At 44.7% G+C, this 19,104-nt stretch overlaps 1 protein-coding gene across 3 annotated transcripts in view; it reads right to left on the bottom strand.

The window, feature by feature from the left end:
* Nucleotides 1-19,104, bottom strand: part of LOC135218237 (nuclear migration protein nudC-like) — a 522,861-nt gene that overhangs the window by 466,516 nt on the left and 37,241 nt on the right. For all 3 annotated transcript variants that reach the window (XM_064254394.1, XM_064254393.1, XM_064254391.1), the window contains exon 2: nt 11,054-11,131. In XM_064254394.1, the coding sequence (XP_064110464.1) occupies nt 11,054-11,131 (78 nt within the window). The remainder of the gene's footprint in view (nt 1-11,053; nt 11,132-19,104) is intronic.

Here is a 19,104-nt window from a genome sequence, read left to right as displayed (position 1 = left end):
TTGCTCCTACTGGAGTACGGAGGAGTTAATTCTCACATCTTGATGGAAGATTTTGAAGTAGATGACTTCTTGATTGTTTGGGGAGTAAAGCAGACAGTCCCTCAAGCTCTGGGGAAACTTCTTGGCTTACCTCTGCCACAAAAGGACTGATACTGAGCAAAGGATGAAGAAGCAGCAGGAACATCGAGAGGCGATCACCTCCTTAGGGTGCTTCACAGACTGTGCCAAAAGATCTTGAGTGGATTTCTTCTGAAGATCAGAAAAAATCTCCAGAACTGTGGTCTGAGGAAACAGGTGCTTATTATCATGTGGTGAGAAAAGAAGAGCAGATCTCTGAGAATTGGTCACTCATTTGGTAGTGAAAGAGCACCAATGCTCCCTCTTCTTGAGGATACCTAAGATGAATAAAGAAGATCCTACTTCAAGAGACCCATCCATAATGACCTTATAAAGGCAAGATGGCACAACACACCTTAACCTTGCAAGCTAATGCTCCTACAGACCAGTCCAGAAAGCTTATGACTTCAAAAACATGGAAAATGTTTTTCAGAAGATGATCTAGTTCTGAAGTCGAAAACATATTCTGGCTGAGTTGAAGGCTGACCTCTTGGAGGAGCAATAAGACTGGAGAAGTCCCCCTGGGAGGAGACATAAAGTTCCAGGGCAAGAACTTCCCCTGTTGCATATGAATGAAGCCTCCAAGTAGACAGCTTTGAAGAGGGGAAACAAGAGTTGACTTTCCCTTGCTCTCTCTTCTCTCAGAGCCACAAGTTCATTTCTTTCACGGCCTTCTTGACTGATGTGGAAAATACCAACTTCGGAAGCTTATTGACTGATGTGGAAAATACCAACTTCGGAAGCTTAAAGTTGCCCTCTACCTGGTTATCAATCTGGTAAATAGAGACCAGGGAAGCCAGAGCTGCTGGCGAAAAGAAGTAGGGAAATTTTCTAGTAAATATCGAAGCAAAGAAGAATACACTGTAGGAGGAGTATCATTATCCACTTCCTCCTCTTCTTCCAAAGAGACAGGAGACAAGTTGGAATGTTACTGAACAGGTGCAGAAGTTTTTTTAAACAACCCCAAAATACTATTAGGTTTCTGCTGGACATCCACCACTGAGGGATCAACAGAAGAGGAAGTTGGAAGTCCTGAGGAATGTGAAGGTGTGGCGGAATTAAAGCTGTGGCGGAATCAAAGCTAAGTAAAAATCAAGCAAACTCCCCACAGTTACGTTAATTGTACAAGCTGACACTATTTCCCACAGCCACACTTTCCCCTTTATGTTACTTTTTACCTGCAGGACAATTGGTTCAACAAAATACCGAACACACAAAACACAAACACGTACTCACCTCAGGCTCCAGATACTCAGGGCTACGCTGTGCTGTCTGCTGGATATAGACTAGCCGAGACACAACCACAGCCGATAATTACAACACAACCCAACCAACCGAGAACCCAACAAATCACTGAGCGGACGAACACTGACAGCCCCAAATAACACAACAACCACATGACTTACCCCAGCACAACAACCTGCCAACACCAACACCAACCTGCCCCAACCACCACTCACAGACACCGAAATGCACAACCAACCTCTTCCATTGCACCACAACCAGACAGACACACACACAACTTTACAACACCAAAATCAATCAAATAACACGACATCAACTGACCACCAAAATATAACTGCTGCCAAACCCAACTCTCTGACTTCACCGAACGCCTTACTGCTTTCGACTCCCGTAACACACTCCCGCCACCGATATACACAACAGAGCGCCACAACTGACGCACACTTATGACCGCCATTCAACCACTCCCATTTTATTCTTCCACCAATCTCTCTCTCTCTCTCTCTCTCTCTCTCTCTCTCTCTCTCACACATCCCTTGAAGACATTGTCAAATACAAACTACTATCATTACTCCTCCATATTACCACCCCCATTACATTTGACAACGTCTCCTTACACTCGCAACATCCACACTAAATCGCCTTTTGCAAAACCAAAGGATGCTCGGATGCAGGGACCCTGGATCTTGTTTGAGGACTATCATACACTCTTTCACTTTACATCTCCATTCACTTCTTCCAAACCACTTTCATTCAAACTCCCATTATCCCCCACACTACCATCCTCCCAAATCCCATTCACCAACCACTTCACCGACGTCTTCTGACTCTGGTTTCAACATCGCCCCTATTTCTGCTACCAAACCATGCTTCTGTCAAACTCCTACAAAGACTTATCCATCCAATCAACCACCTCCTCACTACTCAGCTTCCTTCCAAACGAAGTCTCATTTGTCCCCGTCAACTCAAACCCACATGCACTACAAGTATTATTCATTCCCTCAAAGTCATCCGTACCACACGCTTTATCAACCGTTTGCACCCTACCACCAACCCCCTTACCATGCCATTCACACCTTTCCCTTCCACTTCCTCTCTCCACACTCTTCTGTTTTCTTCCATACTCAACCAACACCAACTGTCGATCTCCCAGACCCATTTGTTCAATGACAGTCGGCTCATAATTATTCACCCTCAACCACTCACTCATCGCATTCTCCTGAACATACTGCAGTACTTCCCCAAAACATAACTCAATCCACTCGGTCCCACTTCCAAAATCTCAAAAGGCCCTTCAAATTTCTCCCTTACTTTATTCACATTCATTCTTCCCATCTCAACCACCTCTTTCAACACCTTATCCCCAATCTTAAAACTCTCAAACCTTTCACTCGCTTTCTTCCACAAATCCCGATCACCTTCTGACAGAACCAACCGCGGCCTGACAATCCTTTCAAAATTCAACACATATTTACAAGGAGACATACCTATACTCTTCTACAGTGTGGCGTTATATACCCACACTGCACGTCCTACATACATATCCCAATCCTTGCCGCCCTTACTCATCATTCGCAAAATCTCAGTCATCGTCCTAACAGTCCTTTCAGCCAAATCATTCGCACTGGGCATATACGGAATAGAATACACATGCACACTACCCCATTCCTTCAACATTTCTTCAAATTCCCATCCCAAAACTCAGGTCCATTATTACTCAACATTTTTGCCGGCTTACACACACACATGGGCAACATCACTTGACCCACCATTCGTGCAACAGTTTCACTCCTCTTATCTTTGATGGGAGCCACATAGGCAAATTTACTCATATGATCCACCATCACAATCATCCCCACGTGTCCACTCGCAGTCCTAGGCAAAGAAACACAATCAATCACAAGCATTTCAAACGGCTCTTTCATATGCAATCGCAACACAGGTGAACTTGCATGCACACTTTGTCTGATACTTTCCCCCTCTGACAGTCTTCACACGTGAAAGCCACATCAATACAAATCTTATTCAACCCAAAGGCATACAACCTCTCTCATGCATTCCCACAACTTATTTTTCCCCATATGCCCAAACCAATCATGCACCAACAAACACATACTCACAGCTGACTCAACAGAAAACACCGGAACATACACTTCCCTGTCATACACCTCTTCCTGATGTAAAAAGTACACTATGTTCTTACACACTACAAACCGTTTAGCAACCCTCTTATATACATCCAACTCACATGGCCAGTCTTCCACACGCACTATTCCCAAAACACATTGTCGCAACCCACTTATCTCCAGGCACTTATCTTGCATTTCCTCAATCTCTTCCTCACTCAACAGATCATTCTCACTCCTAGCAATATCAATCATACCCACAAAGTTTGCTACAAATACATTACTATTTTGAATCCTAGCTACTTGTCTGTCTCCCTTTCTAAGAATTCCATTTCTTATATCTACGTCTATATCATGGATCCTCAAAAAATCTATCCCTATCAAAAAGCAAGATGGCATATAATTTTCTCCTATAACTATAAAGTTATGTATTACTTCAAGATCTCCTAACCTAACCCTTAACTGTACCTCTTCCCATACTAAAACACTTCCTTGTCCTAACCCATGTATTCTTACACGTGTACACTGCCTTTTCAATTCCCAATCGCATCTCTAAGTTCACTCACCACTGACCCACTCACCAAGGAAACTTGTGCACCTGTGTCAACCAAACTACAGTACTCACTATCATTTACTCTGACAAACATCACCATTTTCCCTCGAGTCCCATGCAAACACACATTCACTACCACGTCCACCTGGTTATCCACATCACAATCCTCCTCAGTTAATTCCCCATTTCCACAATTCTGACTCAGATCCCCTTCACAGTCCCTTTTTGTAACCAACCAATTACAACCCCGTTCCCCGCACAGAATCATCAAAACACCACGTTCATTACCTGTTCAGGCGCCAAAAATTTCTGTGGCGGAATCAAAGCTAAGTAAAAATCAAGCAAACTCCCCACAGATACATTAATTGTACAAGCTGACAATATTTCCCACAGCCACACTTTCCCCTTTACGTTACTTTTTACCTGCAGGACAATTGGTTTAACGAAATACTGAACACATAAAACACAAACACGTACTCACCTCAGGCTCCAGATACTCAGGGCTACGCTGTGCTGTCCGCTGGATATAGGCTAGCTGAGACACAACCACCATCAATAATCACAACACAACCCAACCAACCGAGAACCACAACCCCACAACAACTTAACAACCCAACAAATCACTGAGCAGACGAACACCGACAGCCAGAAATAACACGACAACCACACGACTTACCTCAGCACAACAACCTGCCAACACCAACACCAACCTGGCCCAACCACCACTCACAGACACTGAAATGCACGATCAACCTCTTCCACTGCACCACAACCAGACAGACACACGCACAACAACTTTACAACACCCAAATCAATAAAAAACACAACATCAACTGACCACCAACGGATAACTGCCGCCAAACCCAACTCTCTGACTTCACAGAACGCTTTACTGCTTTCGACTCCCGTAACACACTCCCGCCACCGATATACACAACAGAGCGCCATAACAGACTAACGCTTACAACCGCCATTCAACCACTCCCATTTATTCTTCCACCAATCTCTCTCTCTTTCTCACGCATCTCTTGGAGACGTCAAATACAAACTACTATCATTACTCCTCTATATAGGCATTGCGGGAGTTCCAAGTCCTAGCAACTGAAGTCCAAACAAAAGACTCACTAAAGAAGGATGATGCACCAACAGGAGCTGAGGCGCCAATGGGTGCTGTGGCGCTGATGGGAGCTCGGATGCTAATGGAGACTGGGTGCCAAAAGGAGCTCTAGCAGTAGTGAGTGCTTTGGCGCCGATGGGTGCTCTGTTGACAACAGGCGCTCACGAGACAGCTGAACTGAAGAAGTTATATGTGTTGATAGGCGCTATGGCACCACTGGGCACTTTGAAGCCCCTGGGAGAGAAGCCAACAGACGCTCAGGCGCATAGCACTTCTTAGGTCTAGAGGAACTTTCAGCAGGTGCTGGATAATGACACAGATACAGGAGCCCCTTCTAGGCCGGATACAATCACATTATTCCGAGCCTCTCTGTGTGGAGCAAGAGGGGTACCCGGCATCAACGGACGCTCAGATACTGTCCTCGGTTTAGGAACACCCACTGGTACGACACTAGATCATTCTAAAGAAGATTTTCAAGTAGAGGAAAAACGTCTCCTGGATGAAGGAGGCTTCTCTGGGGCAGAATGCCCTTCGCCACAAGAACTTCCTCGGAAAAACAATCGGGACTGTCCCAGAAACTACACGAAGGGTGTTGCTCAGAAGGAAGATTACATGCCTTCTTGGAAGGCACAGGAGAAAGCAAATCCGTTCTCGCTCACTTTTCAAAGGACAATATTCATCTGCAAAGTGCCACTGGTGCCTGGGCATTGATTCCTCTGAGCTAGACACACTCGAGGAAAGACTAGACACTTCCTTAGAGACGCCTTTTCAGCTCTGTTGAACCTGGGATACTATCGCGAGGAAAGACTAGACATTTCCTTAGAGACGCCTTTTCAGCTCTGTTGAACCTGGGATACTACGACAGGATCGACTGAGGGGGCGACTGCCCGTGGGCAGACCCCACCAACCTCCCTTTGGCTACCAGTATGACTCCTCCCAGGTTTAGGGGAGCATGACAGGGACCTTTGCCTAGGAGAATCAGTGGAACGAGCAGCCACTTCCTCCACTGTCATCAATTTTACCTACCTTACCTATGAGAACTTTGACTAAAGCTCCCAATTGTTTCATGGCCTGTAACATCATTGAAAATTTCTGATCTACTTGTGATTCAAGGCTGGCAATGGGATTGGGTTTTAGTGCAAGGGAGCTAGAGAAATAGAGACTTAAATTTCAGCCTGACTAGATAAGCACTGCCTACCGCTAGCCTTAACAGTCGCTTTTCTCTTTTTATCTCTAACAAGCTTATTCAAATGAGTCTTTAAAGTCTTCCACACCTTATTCCCCAAATTCTTACATTCGTTATAAATTAATTGCAGAGAACAATTTTGATCCCTACACCTGTGAGCAATTTTGATCCCTACAACTAATGCAAATGGAATGCGGGTCGTAACAATCTTTAATTAGCTGCCATACCTTACACTCTGTGTACTAGTATCAGACTTTGATGGCTAATAAAGTACAAGAAGTCTAAGCCTAGGATGAGAAAAAAACAAGACAAAATTGAAATACAGGCAGTCTCCAGTTATTGGTGGGGTGCTGATAAGCACCAGTAATCGAAACTCTGCAATTTATGGCTCTTATGGAGCCAAGTTTTGGTTAATGGCGTCGATAAGGTTAACAGCAACTCTGTTAGGTATGTTATGGCACCATAACTATTATCGGCACTGTATGGCGCCGATAACTGGATCGCCATTAGCCGAGTCCGCTGTTAACTGGGGACTGCTACTGAATTCCTGACAATTTAATCAATGCCAAAAGAGCTACCAAAGGTAAGAGTGCTTTACCAAATGGCCAAAGACATCGATTGAGAAGATTCTACCAGATTCAAAATTCTGCTGCTGCTAACCACTGTTACAGTCATCAATCGGCATAAAAAATTAATCTGTTTTGCTGGGTTGGTTCCTCGTTTCCCTGATGGTGGTGGGGTGCCTGCCTAACAAAAACAATTTGTAGAGCGCTAACGCATATTTCAAAATTCTAGCTGCCGACAGATAGTGAAACTATAGCTGTGTAATTACAGTGGACCCCCGTACTCATGCGTTCCAGACCCCCAATGATTAGCTAGAATCTGCGAATACTTACAATCCCTATAAAATGCTTAAAAATCACAATTTTTGAAAGTAAATTGTATTTTTGTTAACTATAAAAACCTGAGGTCCTTTACATAAGGAATTACTTTCAGCGCCAGCTGGAACTCGGTTGTAAGATTCTATAACAAGGTAGTTAGGCAGTAACTGCTTGTCCGATGGTCGGGAGTCCCGTCCGACTGGATGCAAACATTCCACTTTGCTTTAGGCCCAGGAACAGATTGAGGGGTGGGATGAGGTGGGCCTATATGTAAAGGGCCTTTAGTTTGTATAGTATGTAGTTAGGAAAAATACAATTTACTTTCAAAAATTGTGATTTGTTCCTACACATTATACAAACCATCGGTCCTTTACATAAGGAAGACTCACTGATTGGTGAGTGGAATCTGAGTCTTGTGAACAGACTGGTGTTCGCCCAACCCAGGTTCCCTCCCTGGTCATAAGAGCAGGGGGGGGGGACTAGCCTCTGTCCAACTGATCAGAGTGAGATCACTGCAAGACCAACGGCCAGACCTCCGGACCAATTCATAAGATGGAAGCATGCATACCTCTTATGAATAGCAAGCAAGAACTTAAAGTCGTAAGTAAGAGGTAAAATATAAAGCATTGGGTTTCTCTCTTACTGCTGTCCACTTCCCCCCTTGTTAGGGAAGGGACGGATATATGCTTCTATCCCTAACTAAAGAGATAAAATGAAGCTCAGTCACATAGCTTACCTGCACCGTTGTCCTCTCCAGTGTAACGACCGCTACTCTCTGCCCACAGGAAGAGAGAAAAAAAAGAGAAAGGAAGAGACGCCAGTCACACTCTCATTCATTCTCCATTCACATGATTATCACAAGGACGAGATTCAACCTTGTCCTGTTAAAAGAGCTGGGTAAGCTACACAACTTGTTGAGCAGCCACCACGGGTCCCAAGGAAAAAAAGTGTCCAAGGACCTATGGGCAATATACCGAAGGTAGAAGGAAGTGAAGGTGGTCTGGTTGGACCACACCCCTGCCTTCAACACCTGTGCAACTGACAAGTTCTTGCAGAATGGAAGGGTAGGACCAATACCTCTAACTTCATGGGCTCTCGGACGAAAGGTACCGGTGTCGAAACTCGTTTCGGAGTCGTACACTTTCCTGATTACCTCATGAAGCCAGAAAGAAATAGTGTTCTTGAACACTACTTTCTTAGTCACCCTGGTGCTAACGAAGAGGCGTCGACACTCAGGACTGAGGTGTCGAGTTCTCTTCAGATAGCGCCGTAGCACTCTAACAGGGCAACGTAGCATCTCGTCTGCATCATTACCTAGGGAGGGGATCGTGAAGGACTTGAACCTGACATCAGGGACCGAACGGTTCTGAGTCTTCACTAAGAAATCCAGGAAGAAATCGAGCGTAACTGATCCCCATCCCCTCGAGTGTTTAAACATTGAAGGAATGACCATGAAGTTCCCCTACTCTCTTCACCAATGCCAGGGCCAGCAGAAAGATGGTCTTGAGGGTCAGTTCCCTGTCTGATGACTCTCGGAGAGGCTAGTAGGATCTATGAGTCAAACTCCTTAAGACAAGAGTCACATCCCACTCAGAGGGCCTGAGTTCCCTGGGTGGGCAAGACCTCTTGAAGCTCATCATCAGAAGAGATATTTCCATGGAAGAGGAAATATCCACTCCTTGCAACTTAAGGACTAGAGCCAAGGAAGCTCTGTATCCTTTAAATGCGGATACAGAGAGGAGCTTCTCTCAGTGAAGAAAGACCAGGAAATCCGCTACCCGCTAAAGAGTGGCTCTGAGCAGAGAGAGACTCCATCTACGACACCAACCACAGAAGACAGACCACTTTCCCTGGTATGCTGCTGCAGAGGACTGTCCGAGGTATCCAGCCATCTCTGTTGCTGTTTGGCGAGAAAAGCCTCTCGCTCACAAGAGATGGTGGATATCTGCCAGCCTTGAAGACACAGGGAATGTACTGCCTGGTGGTACTGTTCTACATGCGGTTGAAACAGCAGGTTGCGCAATGGGGGAATCTCTTGCGGTGCCTCCGAGAGAAGATCCAGCAGATCCGAATACCAAAGGACCTATAACCATGTGAAAGGCCTAAGAGATCACCCTTATAGCCAGCTAAATTGAATTGAGCAACACTCGAGGGACCTTCAAAGGGCAAAGGTTCTGAAATACTTCCAGCTGGAAAAGGAACCTTTGAAGAGGAGGGGGCATTCAAAGTATCTACCGCAGACAGAACCGAGTCAAAACTCCCATTAGGAGGAAGGACAGATTTTACCTTTGGCGCAGTATTGGCCGGGAACAAACACATCTCTGGATCCAATGGGGATCCTAACCTAGCAGGACTAAATACAGGATCAGAAGGCAACTGCCCTTGGAACCGTGCCTCGCCTAGCTGATCCCTAACACTCCTAGTTGTCTGTGTCAATCTTATTTCTGATTTTATTTTCAGACTTACGTTTTCAAGGGAATAGGGGAATTCTGCTGCGGACACTGCCTGCTCCTCACCAGGGGGGACGGTAATTCCTACCTTTTCGGTTTTTGGATCTCCATGACCCCCGGCACCCATCAGGGCTGGTTCCGGAACAGGCAGGAGAGCTGGAAGAGAGCGGTTAGTTGAATTGTTCCCTATTGCTAACTTTCATATCCTCCTGCAACTTAGACATCAGTGAGGTAATTAACCCAGACAAACTAGATGTTAACATACCTTTTAACTTTTTATAAAGTACTGACTCCAACTCACTAGCATCTTCTACTTTGGGTTTATTTGCTGAAACTACCCTACCTTTACTCTTTGAAGCAAGAGCTTTTCTATGTTTAATATATGCCTGCATTTGATCCATAGACCAATCCTTACACTCGTCACATCGACGACCTAAATTGCATTGAATTTTCCTAAATGAAATACACAACGAATGTCAATCGTATTTGAGTGTACTCATCCTCCATTTGCAGGAGGTACAGGAGCGATGAGTTGCTGCCTCTTCGCTGGGATGGTCTGGAGGAGTCTTAGTTGGGGGAGGATCCTTTGCAGTTGATTCCATTTTACGGTCTGAGTCCATTATCAAAGTAAACAAGCAGAGAAAGGCCAAGGCAAAATCCAAAACAAGCAAGGGCGACAACAATCTTATCCAACTTGGAAGGGGGCGGGCTGTGACCAAAGGTTCGCACGCTGCAAGAAACAGGCAAGTGAACAAAAAGCGATTGACGGGAGTAGTCACTGTCGGCTGCCGCCAACCGCGGACAGGTGACTCTGTAAAAATGTTTACCTGCAGCGTTGGTACTGCTGGCAGTTAAAATTTTACGTAAGTGTTGGTAACTTTTGTGGGGTGTTGTTTGGGCTGGTCAGGTGACCGGAGCTAATTCAGGTGTTCAGGTGGTGTATTGCAATACATTTTGTGAAGAGAACTGCTGTACCATGCACATCCGTGCAACAATCACCACCTATGCAGCTTCTAGACTAAAAAAAAAAAAAAGTATAACAGCAAAACATATAGTAAAGAAACAAACTACTGAATAGTAATTGAAAGACAAAACAGTGCCACGGCCCACTTGGTTACTGAAAAAGAGGACCTCCAACTACCAAATCATTTGACACAAGATCTAATAAACAGCTACCCCACTTTCATTGGCAGTCTCTCTGGTTTCTTACTGATTACATCCTCCAACCCATCTTTCAACCAACACTTGCAGTCCTGTCACCAAAATTAATTTGCGTATATCTTTCTGGCACTTCATTTGAAACAAACTGAAGCTTTATATCAAATATATCATTCATTTTTTGGGAAACGTTAAATGTGTGTGATAACTAACAAATTACCTTCTCTGGAATATCATCTGGGGCACCAGTATAAAAGTCAGTCTTTCTGGCAAGGAAACTGAAGAATGTATCCAACAGCTGAAATGAAAAATTTTAAAAATATGTTATGACAAAATTAAATAAGTATTTTGTTTGACTGGTACAATAACAATGAATACCTACATTTCTAAAAGTAATAAAAATTTTGAGTTTTCAGATCTTCAATTCCTGGCATCTAAACCATTTATACTCAAGTCTCTGCTTATATGACTGAGAGGTATTCCATCAAGATCAAAATGCACTAAGAAACATTGTACATACATGAATCTTAACTGCCCATGGGAAATATGTCCGTATATGTTCCAGATATATTACACTGACAAATTCCATCAGTATCTGAATATGTTCCAGAGATATTACACTGACAAATTCCATCAGTCTTTTTTATGTGTTGGCCAAAAATATGATTGAAAAACCTTTTACAAAGAAAATAGTCACAGAGTCAATTAATGCAATAAATGAACTATAAAAATCAAGGTACAATTACAATATAAAATACTGCAACAGTTCCCTTAACATTTTACACAAAAGGTATATAGCAGGACTCAGCAAGAAGTCTGGCAACTATCTGCCAAATGGCACAGGCACACAGAGACACTAATTCAATGCACAGATTATGTTCATTGGTGAAAGACTAATCTAAAACAAATGGGGAATCAGCATCCTGGTAGCCCTGAATAACATTTCATTAAAAGGACATTAAAATCATTAGTTCTTTAATATGACATTTTTATAATAATATAAAGTTTCACTTATACTTACCCGGTGGTTACATATAGCTGTCGTCTCCTGACGTCACGGCAGAATTTGAAATTCGCGGTAGCGCTAATGGTTTGACAGGTGATCCCTCTACTCCCGCCCTCTACCGGGTACCGGGAACCATTCCAACAATACATCAGAAGTTTCAAGCCTACCTGTCCATATGAGGGGAGGAGGGCGGGCTTCGTTATGTAACCACCGGGTAAGTATAAGTGAAACTTTATATTATTATAAAAATGTCATTTTCACTTATATAACTTACCCGGTGGTTACATATAGCTGATTGACACATTTAGGTGGTGGGACAATGGCAGCTAAAATAACAACTGTTGGAATTATCCGAAGATATAGGTTCCTTACCTTTAAAGACCGCTGACTCAGTGGTTACTGCCTCTGTAGTCTGCTGGCCTTTATTGTACCGACAGGATATATGGATCCGTGTGTCGGACACAATAATAAGTACTTGCCGTTGAGGACGTGACCGTAACGGACAAGACTATAATGCCCCTGCTCAGGGCGCAGTACAAATCACCACAAAATACAATGAAAAACGAGGGATCACCACAACCGGTTAAGAAATACACCAATACATTAAAAAACTGAAAGATACTCAAAAAAACTCCCTGTATCTTCAGACAACCTTAAAAATACAAAAAACATAATCAAGGAGAAAAGTTAGTGAGGATGGGTTACATCCTTCTCTCCCTCACCCAATACCGTGTCAGTCACAATGAATGGCCCCAATGTACTGCAATTTTCATATGTGGTTTGCAAATCTGTCAGATAATGAGATGCGAAGACAGAATTGCTTCTCCAATATGTAGATTTAATAATGTCTTTCAAAGACAGATTACGTCTAAAGGCCATGGACGTAGACACTGCTCTAATTTCATGAGCTTTGACTTTAAACACTTTGATATCTGAGTCCTGACATTGTCCGTGTGCCTCAGAAATCAAATTCCTTAAAAAGAAGGAGAGCGCATTTTTAGAAAGAGCACGAGAAGGATCTTTCACTGAACACCACAGGTTATCACTCTTACTTTTTATACCTTTGGTCCTTTGCACATAATGTCTAAGTGCTCTCACTAGACAGAGAAGACATTCAGGCTCATTAGGCCCCACTAACTCCGAAATGTTCTTTATAGAGAAAGAACGAGGCCAAGGACGTGAGGGATTTTCATTCTTAGCCAAAAAACCCAGCATTGATGAGCAAATGGCATTGCCCTTAGCAAAACCAACTCTCTTATCAATAGCATGCAGCTCACTGATTCTTCTAGCTGATGCTAAAGCACAAAGAAAAAGTGTCTTCCTAGTCAGATCTCTAAAAGAACTAGAGGAGATCGGTTCGAATCTATCTGACATCAGCCATTTAAGAACTACATCCAGGTTCCAAGCTACTGTTCTTGACTCCTTTGTCTTGGTCGTATCAAAGGAACGAATCAGGTCTGAGAGGTCTTGATTATTAGAAATGTCTAATCCTCGATGTCTGAACACAGAAGACAACATAGCTCTATAACCCCTAATCGTCTGGGTAGAAAGCTTCTTACTCTCACGAAGAAAAAGAAGGAAGTTAGCTAACTGAGCTATAGAGGTCTTAGAAGACGAAATTCCTTCTTCTTTGCACCAAGCTCTGAATTGGATCCACTTAGCTTGGTACACTTGATCAGAGGATTCTCTTCTGGGTCTAGCAATAGCCCTTGAAGCTCTCTTTGAAAATCCTCTCTTTCTGAGGAGATGCTCGACAGTCTGAAGGCGACTAGTCGAAGAGCGGACAAGTTGTGATGGAACCTCAGAAAGTGGGGCTGTCTGAGTAGATCCTTCCTTAATGGTAACTCTCTCATAAAATCCGTCAACAGCAGTAGCAGGTCCGGAAACCATTCCCTGGCCGGCCAAAAGGGGGCTATCAGAGTCATCCTGACGTTCTGATGACCTCTGAACTTTGCCAGAACTAATCTTAGCATTTTGAAAGGCGTAAAGGCATAAAGATCCAGATTTGACCAGTCCAGAAGCATGGCATCCACTGTAAACGCCTCCTCGTCTGGAACTGGGGAGCAATACAGTGGTAGACGAGCTGTCTTGTTTGTGGTGAAGAGATCCAACTGAGGACATCCCCAAATCCCCCAAAGCTTCTTGCATATTTGAGGATGTAGCGTCCACTCTGTGGAGAGGACTTGCCCTCTCCTGCTGAGAATGTCCGCCTTTACATTCTTCGAGCCTTGAATAAATCTTGTGCTCAAGACAACCTTGTTCTCTTTCGCCCAAATGAGTAGGTCTCTCGCTGCCTCGCACAGAGAGAACGAGTGTGTCCCCCCCTGTTTTTTGATGTAAGAGAGAGCCGTGGTGTTGTCTGCTTGAACCAGCACTACTTTCCCTCTTACCTCTGTCTTGAAGTGCATTAGAGCCAAATGAATCGCCTTCAACTATTTTAGATTTATGTGCCAGCTTCTCTGATGAATCTGCCAAAGTCCCGACACTTCCTTTCTCCCCAGAGTAGCTCCCCACCCTTTGTCCGATGCGTCTGACAAGAGCGTAAGGTTGGGGCTCAACTGGCTTAGAGACAAGCCTTCCTTCTGATTTCCACCAAAGGAGGTCCTGCTTGATTCCTTCCGAGATGGGGAACACGAAGGAGTCTGGGAACTTCTTCCTTTGCCACTTCTGTTTCAAGTAAAATTGAAGTGGTCTCATGTTGAGCCTGCCCAGACTTACAAATTGCTCTATTGAGGCCAAGGTTCCTAAAAGGCTCATCCACTGATTCGCCGAGCAAGTTTGTCTGACGAGAAATTCGTCTATCTTGTTCAGGCAAGAGTCTCACTCCTAAATAAACTATCTCCTGAGAAGGAGTGAGAGATGACTTTTCCTTGTTTACTAACAAACCTAGGCTGTTCGTCAGTCTTAAAGTCTTTTGTAGGTCCTCCACACACTTTTGTCTGGAACTTGCCCTAAGAAGCCAATCGTCTAGATACATGGAGATTTGTATCCCATCCAGATGAAGCCACTTTGCTACTGACGACAGAACTCTGGTGAACACTTGTGGAGCTGTCGACAGGCCGAAGCAGAGGGCCCTGAACTGATAAATACGGCCCTGGAACACGAATCTCAGGAATCTTCTCGATTCCGAATGAATCGGAATATGAAAATAGGCGTCCTGAAGGTCTATGGAAACCATCCAATCTCCAGGATGAAGCGCTGCTAATACCGACTGGGTCGTTTCCATAGAAAACTTCGTCTTCAGGTCAAAGACGTTCAGGGCACTGACGTCCAACACCGGTCTCCAACCCCCCGTGGCCTTCTTTACCAGGAAAAGGCGATTGTAAAATCCTGGTTCCTGCGGAGAGTCCACTAACTCTATGGCCCTCTTTGCCAGTAAGGCGAAAACTTCTTGATGGAGGGCGGCAAATTTTTCGGAGTTTTCCAAGTAAGCTGACAAATTCACAGGAAATTCTGTGAGAGGGGGGTGGCTTGATGAACGGAATGGTGCATCCTTCCTTCAGGACCTGGACCGTCCAAGGATCCACTCCGAGATGAAACCAGGTCTGCCAGAAAAGGTGTAATCTGGCTCCTACTGCTGTGTGGAGGACTACGGGCCTACTTCTTGATTGAAGAGGGAGTGGTTTTAGACGAGGCTCTACCTCTCCCACGAAACCTGGAGAAAGATCGAAAGGGAGCTCTCCCTCGAAATGGTTTAGGAGCTTCCGTGGAGGGAGCACTCCGAGAAGCAGAAAGAACCGGAGCTATCTTCCTGGGCTTCTTCACTGACTGTGATAAAAGATCCTGGGTCGCTTTCTGTGTTAAAGATTGAGCGATCTCGCTCACAATCTCTTGCGGAAAAAGGTGCTTCTTGTCCAAAGGAGAGAAGAGCAAGGCAGACTTCTGGTTCGATGAGACCCCTTTCGACAAGAAGGAGCACCAAATCTGTCTCTTCTTCAACACTCCAGAGGCGAAAATGGCAGCGAGCTCCGAAGCTCCATCACAGATGCCTCTATCGATACATTCCAGTACCGAGGCAAAATCCTTCAACTGCTCCTCCGAAAGTCCAAATGACTTGACTTTCCTAGCCAGCGAAGCAATGGCCCAATCCAGGAAGCTAACAACTTCAAAAACACGGAAAACACTCTTGCAAAGATGATCCAGTTCATTTGCCGAAAAGAAAATCTTAGCAGTATTAAGGGCTGATCTATGAGAAGAGTCCACGAGACTAGAAAAGTCTCCCTGAGCGGAGGCAGTCACACCCAGGGAAAAAACTTCTCCAGTGTCATACCAGACACGGCTCCTTGACGAAAGTCTCGAAGGGGGAAGACAGAAAACATTTTTCCCCTGTTCCCTCTTCTCCAAAAGCCAAGCGTTCACTTTCTTGATAGCTTTCTTAGCCGAAATCGAGAGGACGAGACGCGTGAACGAGGACGAGGAGTCAGGCTTGCTGTCCTTTTTCCACTGCGAACTAGGAGAAACTGGAACGGAAGGCGCAAAAGAATCCCCAAAGTTGTCAACGAAGGATCGTAAAAGGAGCTTATACCCCGACAAATGCTTGTCTTTTTCTGTAAGTACTTCTCCTTCTTCCTCCAAATCCGAAGCTTCCTTCGACGAAACTGGCGAACATTCCATCGGAAGAGTAATCCTGTTCGGCGAAGTCACACCCTGATGCGCCCGAGGAGGGTGCGAGAAAGCAGGAGAAGACGTCTGAGCCTGTACTGAGACGAATCCGGGCGGCTGAGCTGGCGGCTGCGTTGGCGGCTGAGCTGGCGCTCGAGCGAGAGCCTGACGTGGCGCCATAGACGGAGTCAGGAAAGGAGTCCGACCAGGAGCCTGAAGCAGCGTTTGAAGAGGAGTCACATGGAGAGTCTGAGCCTGAAGAGGCGACTGAAAAGGAGCCTGCGAAGAGGACTGCACAGTAGTCTGCGGAAGATGTAAGGCGGTCGGGAGCGCATTCGGGGACGAAAGAGACTTGCCAAACAGCTCCAAAATACTGCCTAACTTGGCATTCATCTGTTCAAACACCGAAGGTTGAGGATCCACCGACGTAGAAGGCGCGGGAGGAGTAGAAGGATGATCCACAAACACGTCTGGAGCCGCAGGAGTTATCGCTTGAGGAGGCTCTGGAGAAGGCTCCGAAGGAGTGTGCGTGTTCGGCTTCTCCACTTCTATGAGAGAAGGGCGATAAATCGAAACCGCCGGAGAAAAGGCTTCAGGCTCCTCCCAAATACTACCAGAAGGTTCGGCAGCCGCCACCTTCTTGGGAACCGCAGCAGGCGAAACATCGCGAGACCTTTTCAGCGGTCCAGAAGTCTTATTACGCCAACCTCTATAAGAGGAAACATCTGAACTAGAGTCGCTTGACGAAAAACACTTCCTCGCAACACCTTTCCAATGGTGAGCGACAGCATCCTGGGATACGGCTACAGGATTGCTTGAGGGGGCACCTGCTCGGGAGCAGATCCCGCTCGCCTCCCTTCGGTTTTCAGCATGCCTCCTCCCAGGATCTGGGGAGTTTGACAGGGGCCTAGACCTAGGAGAACGAACGGGCCGAACAGCCACCTCCTCCACTACACTTGCACTAAGTAACTTATCACACTTAACTACCACTTCTTGCACTGTCTCACCCATTTTCTGCATAGTGGTGAGGAAAGAGACAAATTTCGAGTCCATATCGGCTCGTAATACTGACACGGGATCGGGATCGGGAGATACAGATTCGAGGGCAGGAGAAACCACTACGGGGTTAATAGGAACGGGATTAACAGAATTCAGAGGAATATCCTGGCTACTCACTGACTTAGAAGATCTCTGTGAAGCCTTTCTGATTCTATCTTTTTCTAACTTTCTCATATATTTTCCCAGTGCCTTCCACTCCTGAGATGTTAGAGACTTACATTCTTCACACATATTCTCAAAAGAACATTCACGTCCCCTACAACTAACGCAAGTAGAATGAGGATCAAGTGAAGCTTTAAGAAGTCTAGTCTTACACCCACTACTACACACCCTATACTGAATAGAGCCGGTGTCAGACATCGTGAAAAATTCAAAATAATTCCTAAAAAGGACAACAAATCAAAACCAAAATAACTATAGTGCTAGCAAAAAGATCAGTAAACTCAAGGTACATCACCAAAAGGAGAAAACCAAGATGATCAAATCCAAATTCCAACCAGCAGAGGAACCGTGTTACCGGTTCCGACGGCAGGAAACTTCTGTTGTAGTGTTGGAATGGTTCCCGGTACCCGGTAGAGGGCGGGAGTAGAGGGATCACCTGTCAAACCATTAGCGCTACCGCGAATTTCAAATTCTGCCGTGACGTCAGGAGACGACAGCTATATGTAACCACCGGGTAAGTTATATAAGTGAAAATGATATTGTTATGATACAATAAAGTTTGTTCATACTTACCTGGCAGATATATATATAGCTGTATTTTCTGAAGTCCGACAGAATTTAAAAAACTTCCGGCACACGCAGTGGTCGGCCAGGTGGTTAGTACCCATTCCCGCCGCTGGGAGGCGGGTATCAGGAACCATTCCCATTTTCTATTCATAATTTTTATTTCCACTGTCCCCTGAGGGGAGGTGGGTGGGTACTTGATTATATATATCTGCCAGGTAAGTATGAACAAACTTTATTGTATCATAATAATATCATTTTGTTCATGAAACTTACCTGTCAGATATATATATAGCTGAATCCCACCGTTGGAGGTGGGAAGGGACAGAATAGAAGGATTTTGGGAAACAAATGCATGCAGATGATTTACATCTTGGTTCCACCTGTTAGCATAGCTGACTTCGTGATTACTGTCACCCAAGTCTGCTTCTGCTTAACTAGAGTTGCCAGCGAGGTAGAGACCTATAAAGCTGGTGCACTCCAGATGATCTGTCAACGGGGGCGTGACCACAATGTGACTAGACCATATTGACCATACCATGAGGGCTAAGAAGTAAAATAAATATATATACAGTGAGCCCTCGCTACTTCGCGGTTCGACCATCGCGGATTCACGACTTCGCGGACTTTTTTCATTACGTATGTATATATTATAAAAGAAATATATCGCGGATTTTCCGGAAATTTCGAAAATAGCCGCAATATATGAAGACCCCAAATATTTCGTTAATTCCATTAATAATTAGTAATATCTGCTCTTACTGATGGTTCATTGCATTACATATGACATATAATTCAGTACAGAAAGAAATAAAACACGAAAAGAGAATGTGATCATACGATAATTCAGTATAACGTAGTAAAATTAAATCGAACAT

Source organism: Macrobrachium nipponense, chromosome 9 (assembly GCF_015104395.2).
Source record: "Macrobrachium nipponense isolate FS-2020 chromosome 9, ASM1510439v2, whole genome shotgun sequence".
NCBI lineage: Eukaryota > Metazoa > Arthropoda > Malacostraca > Decapoda > Palaemonidae > Macrobrachium > Macrobrachium nipponense.
This window is presented reverse-complemented; position numbering and strand designations above follow the sequence as displayed.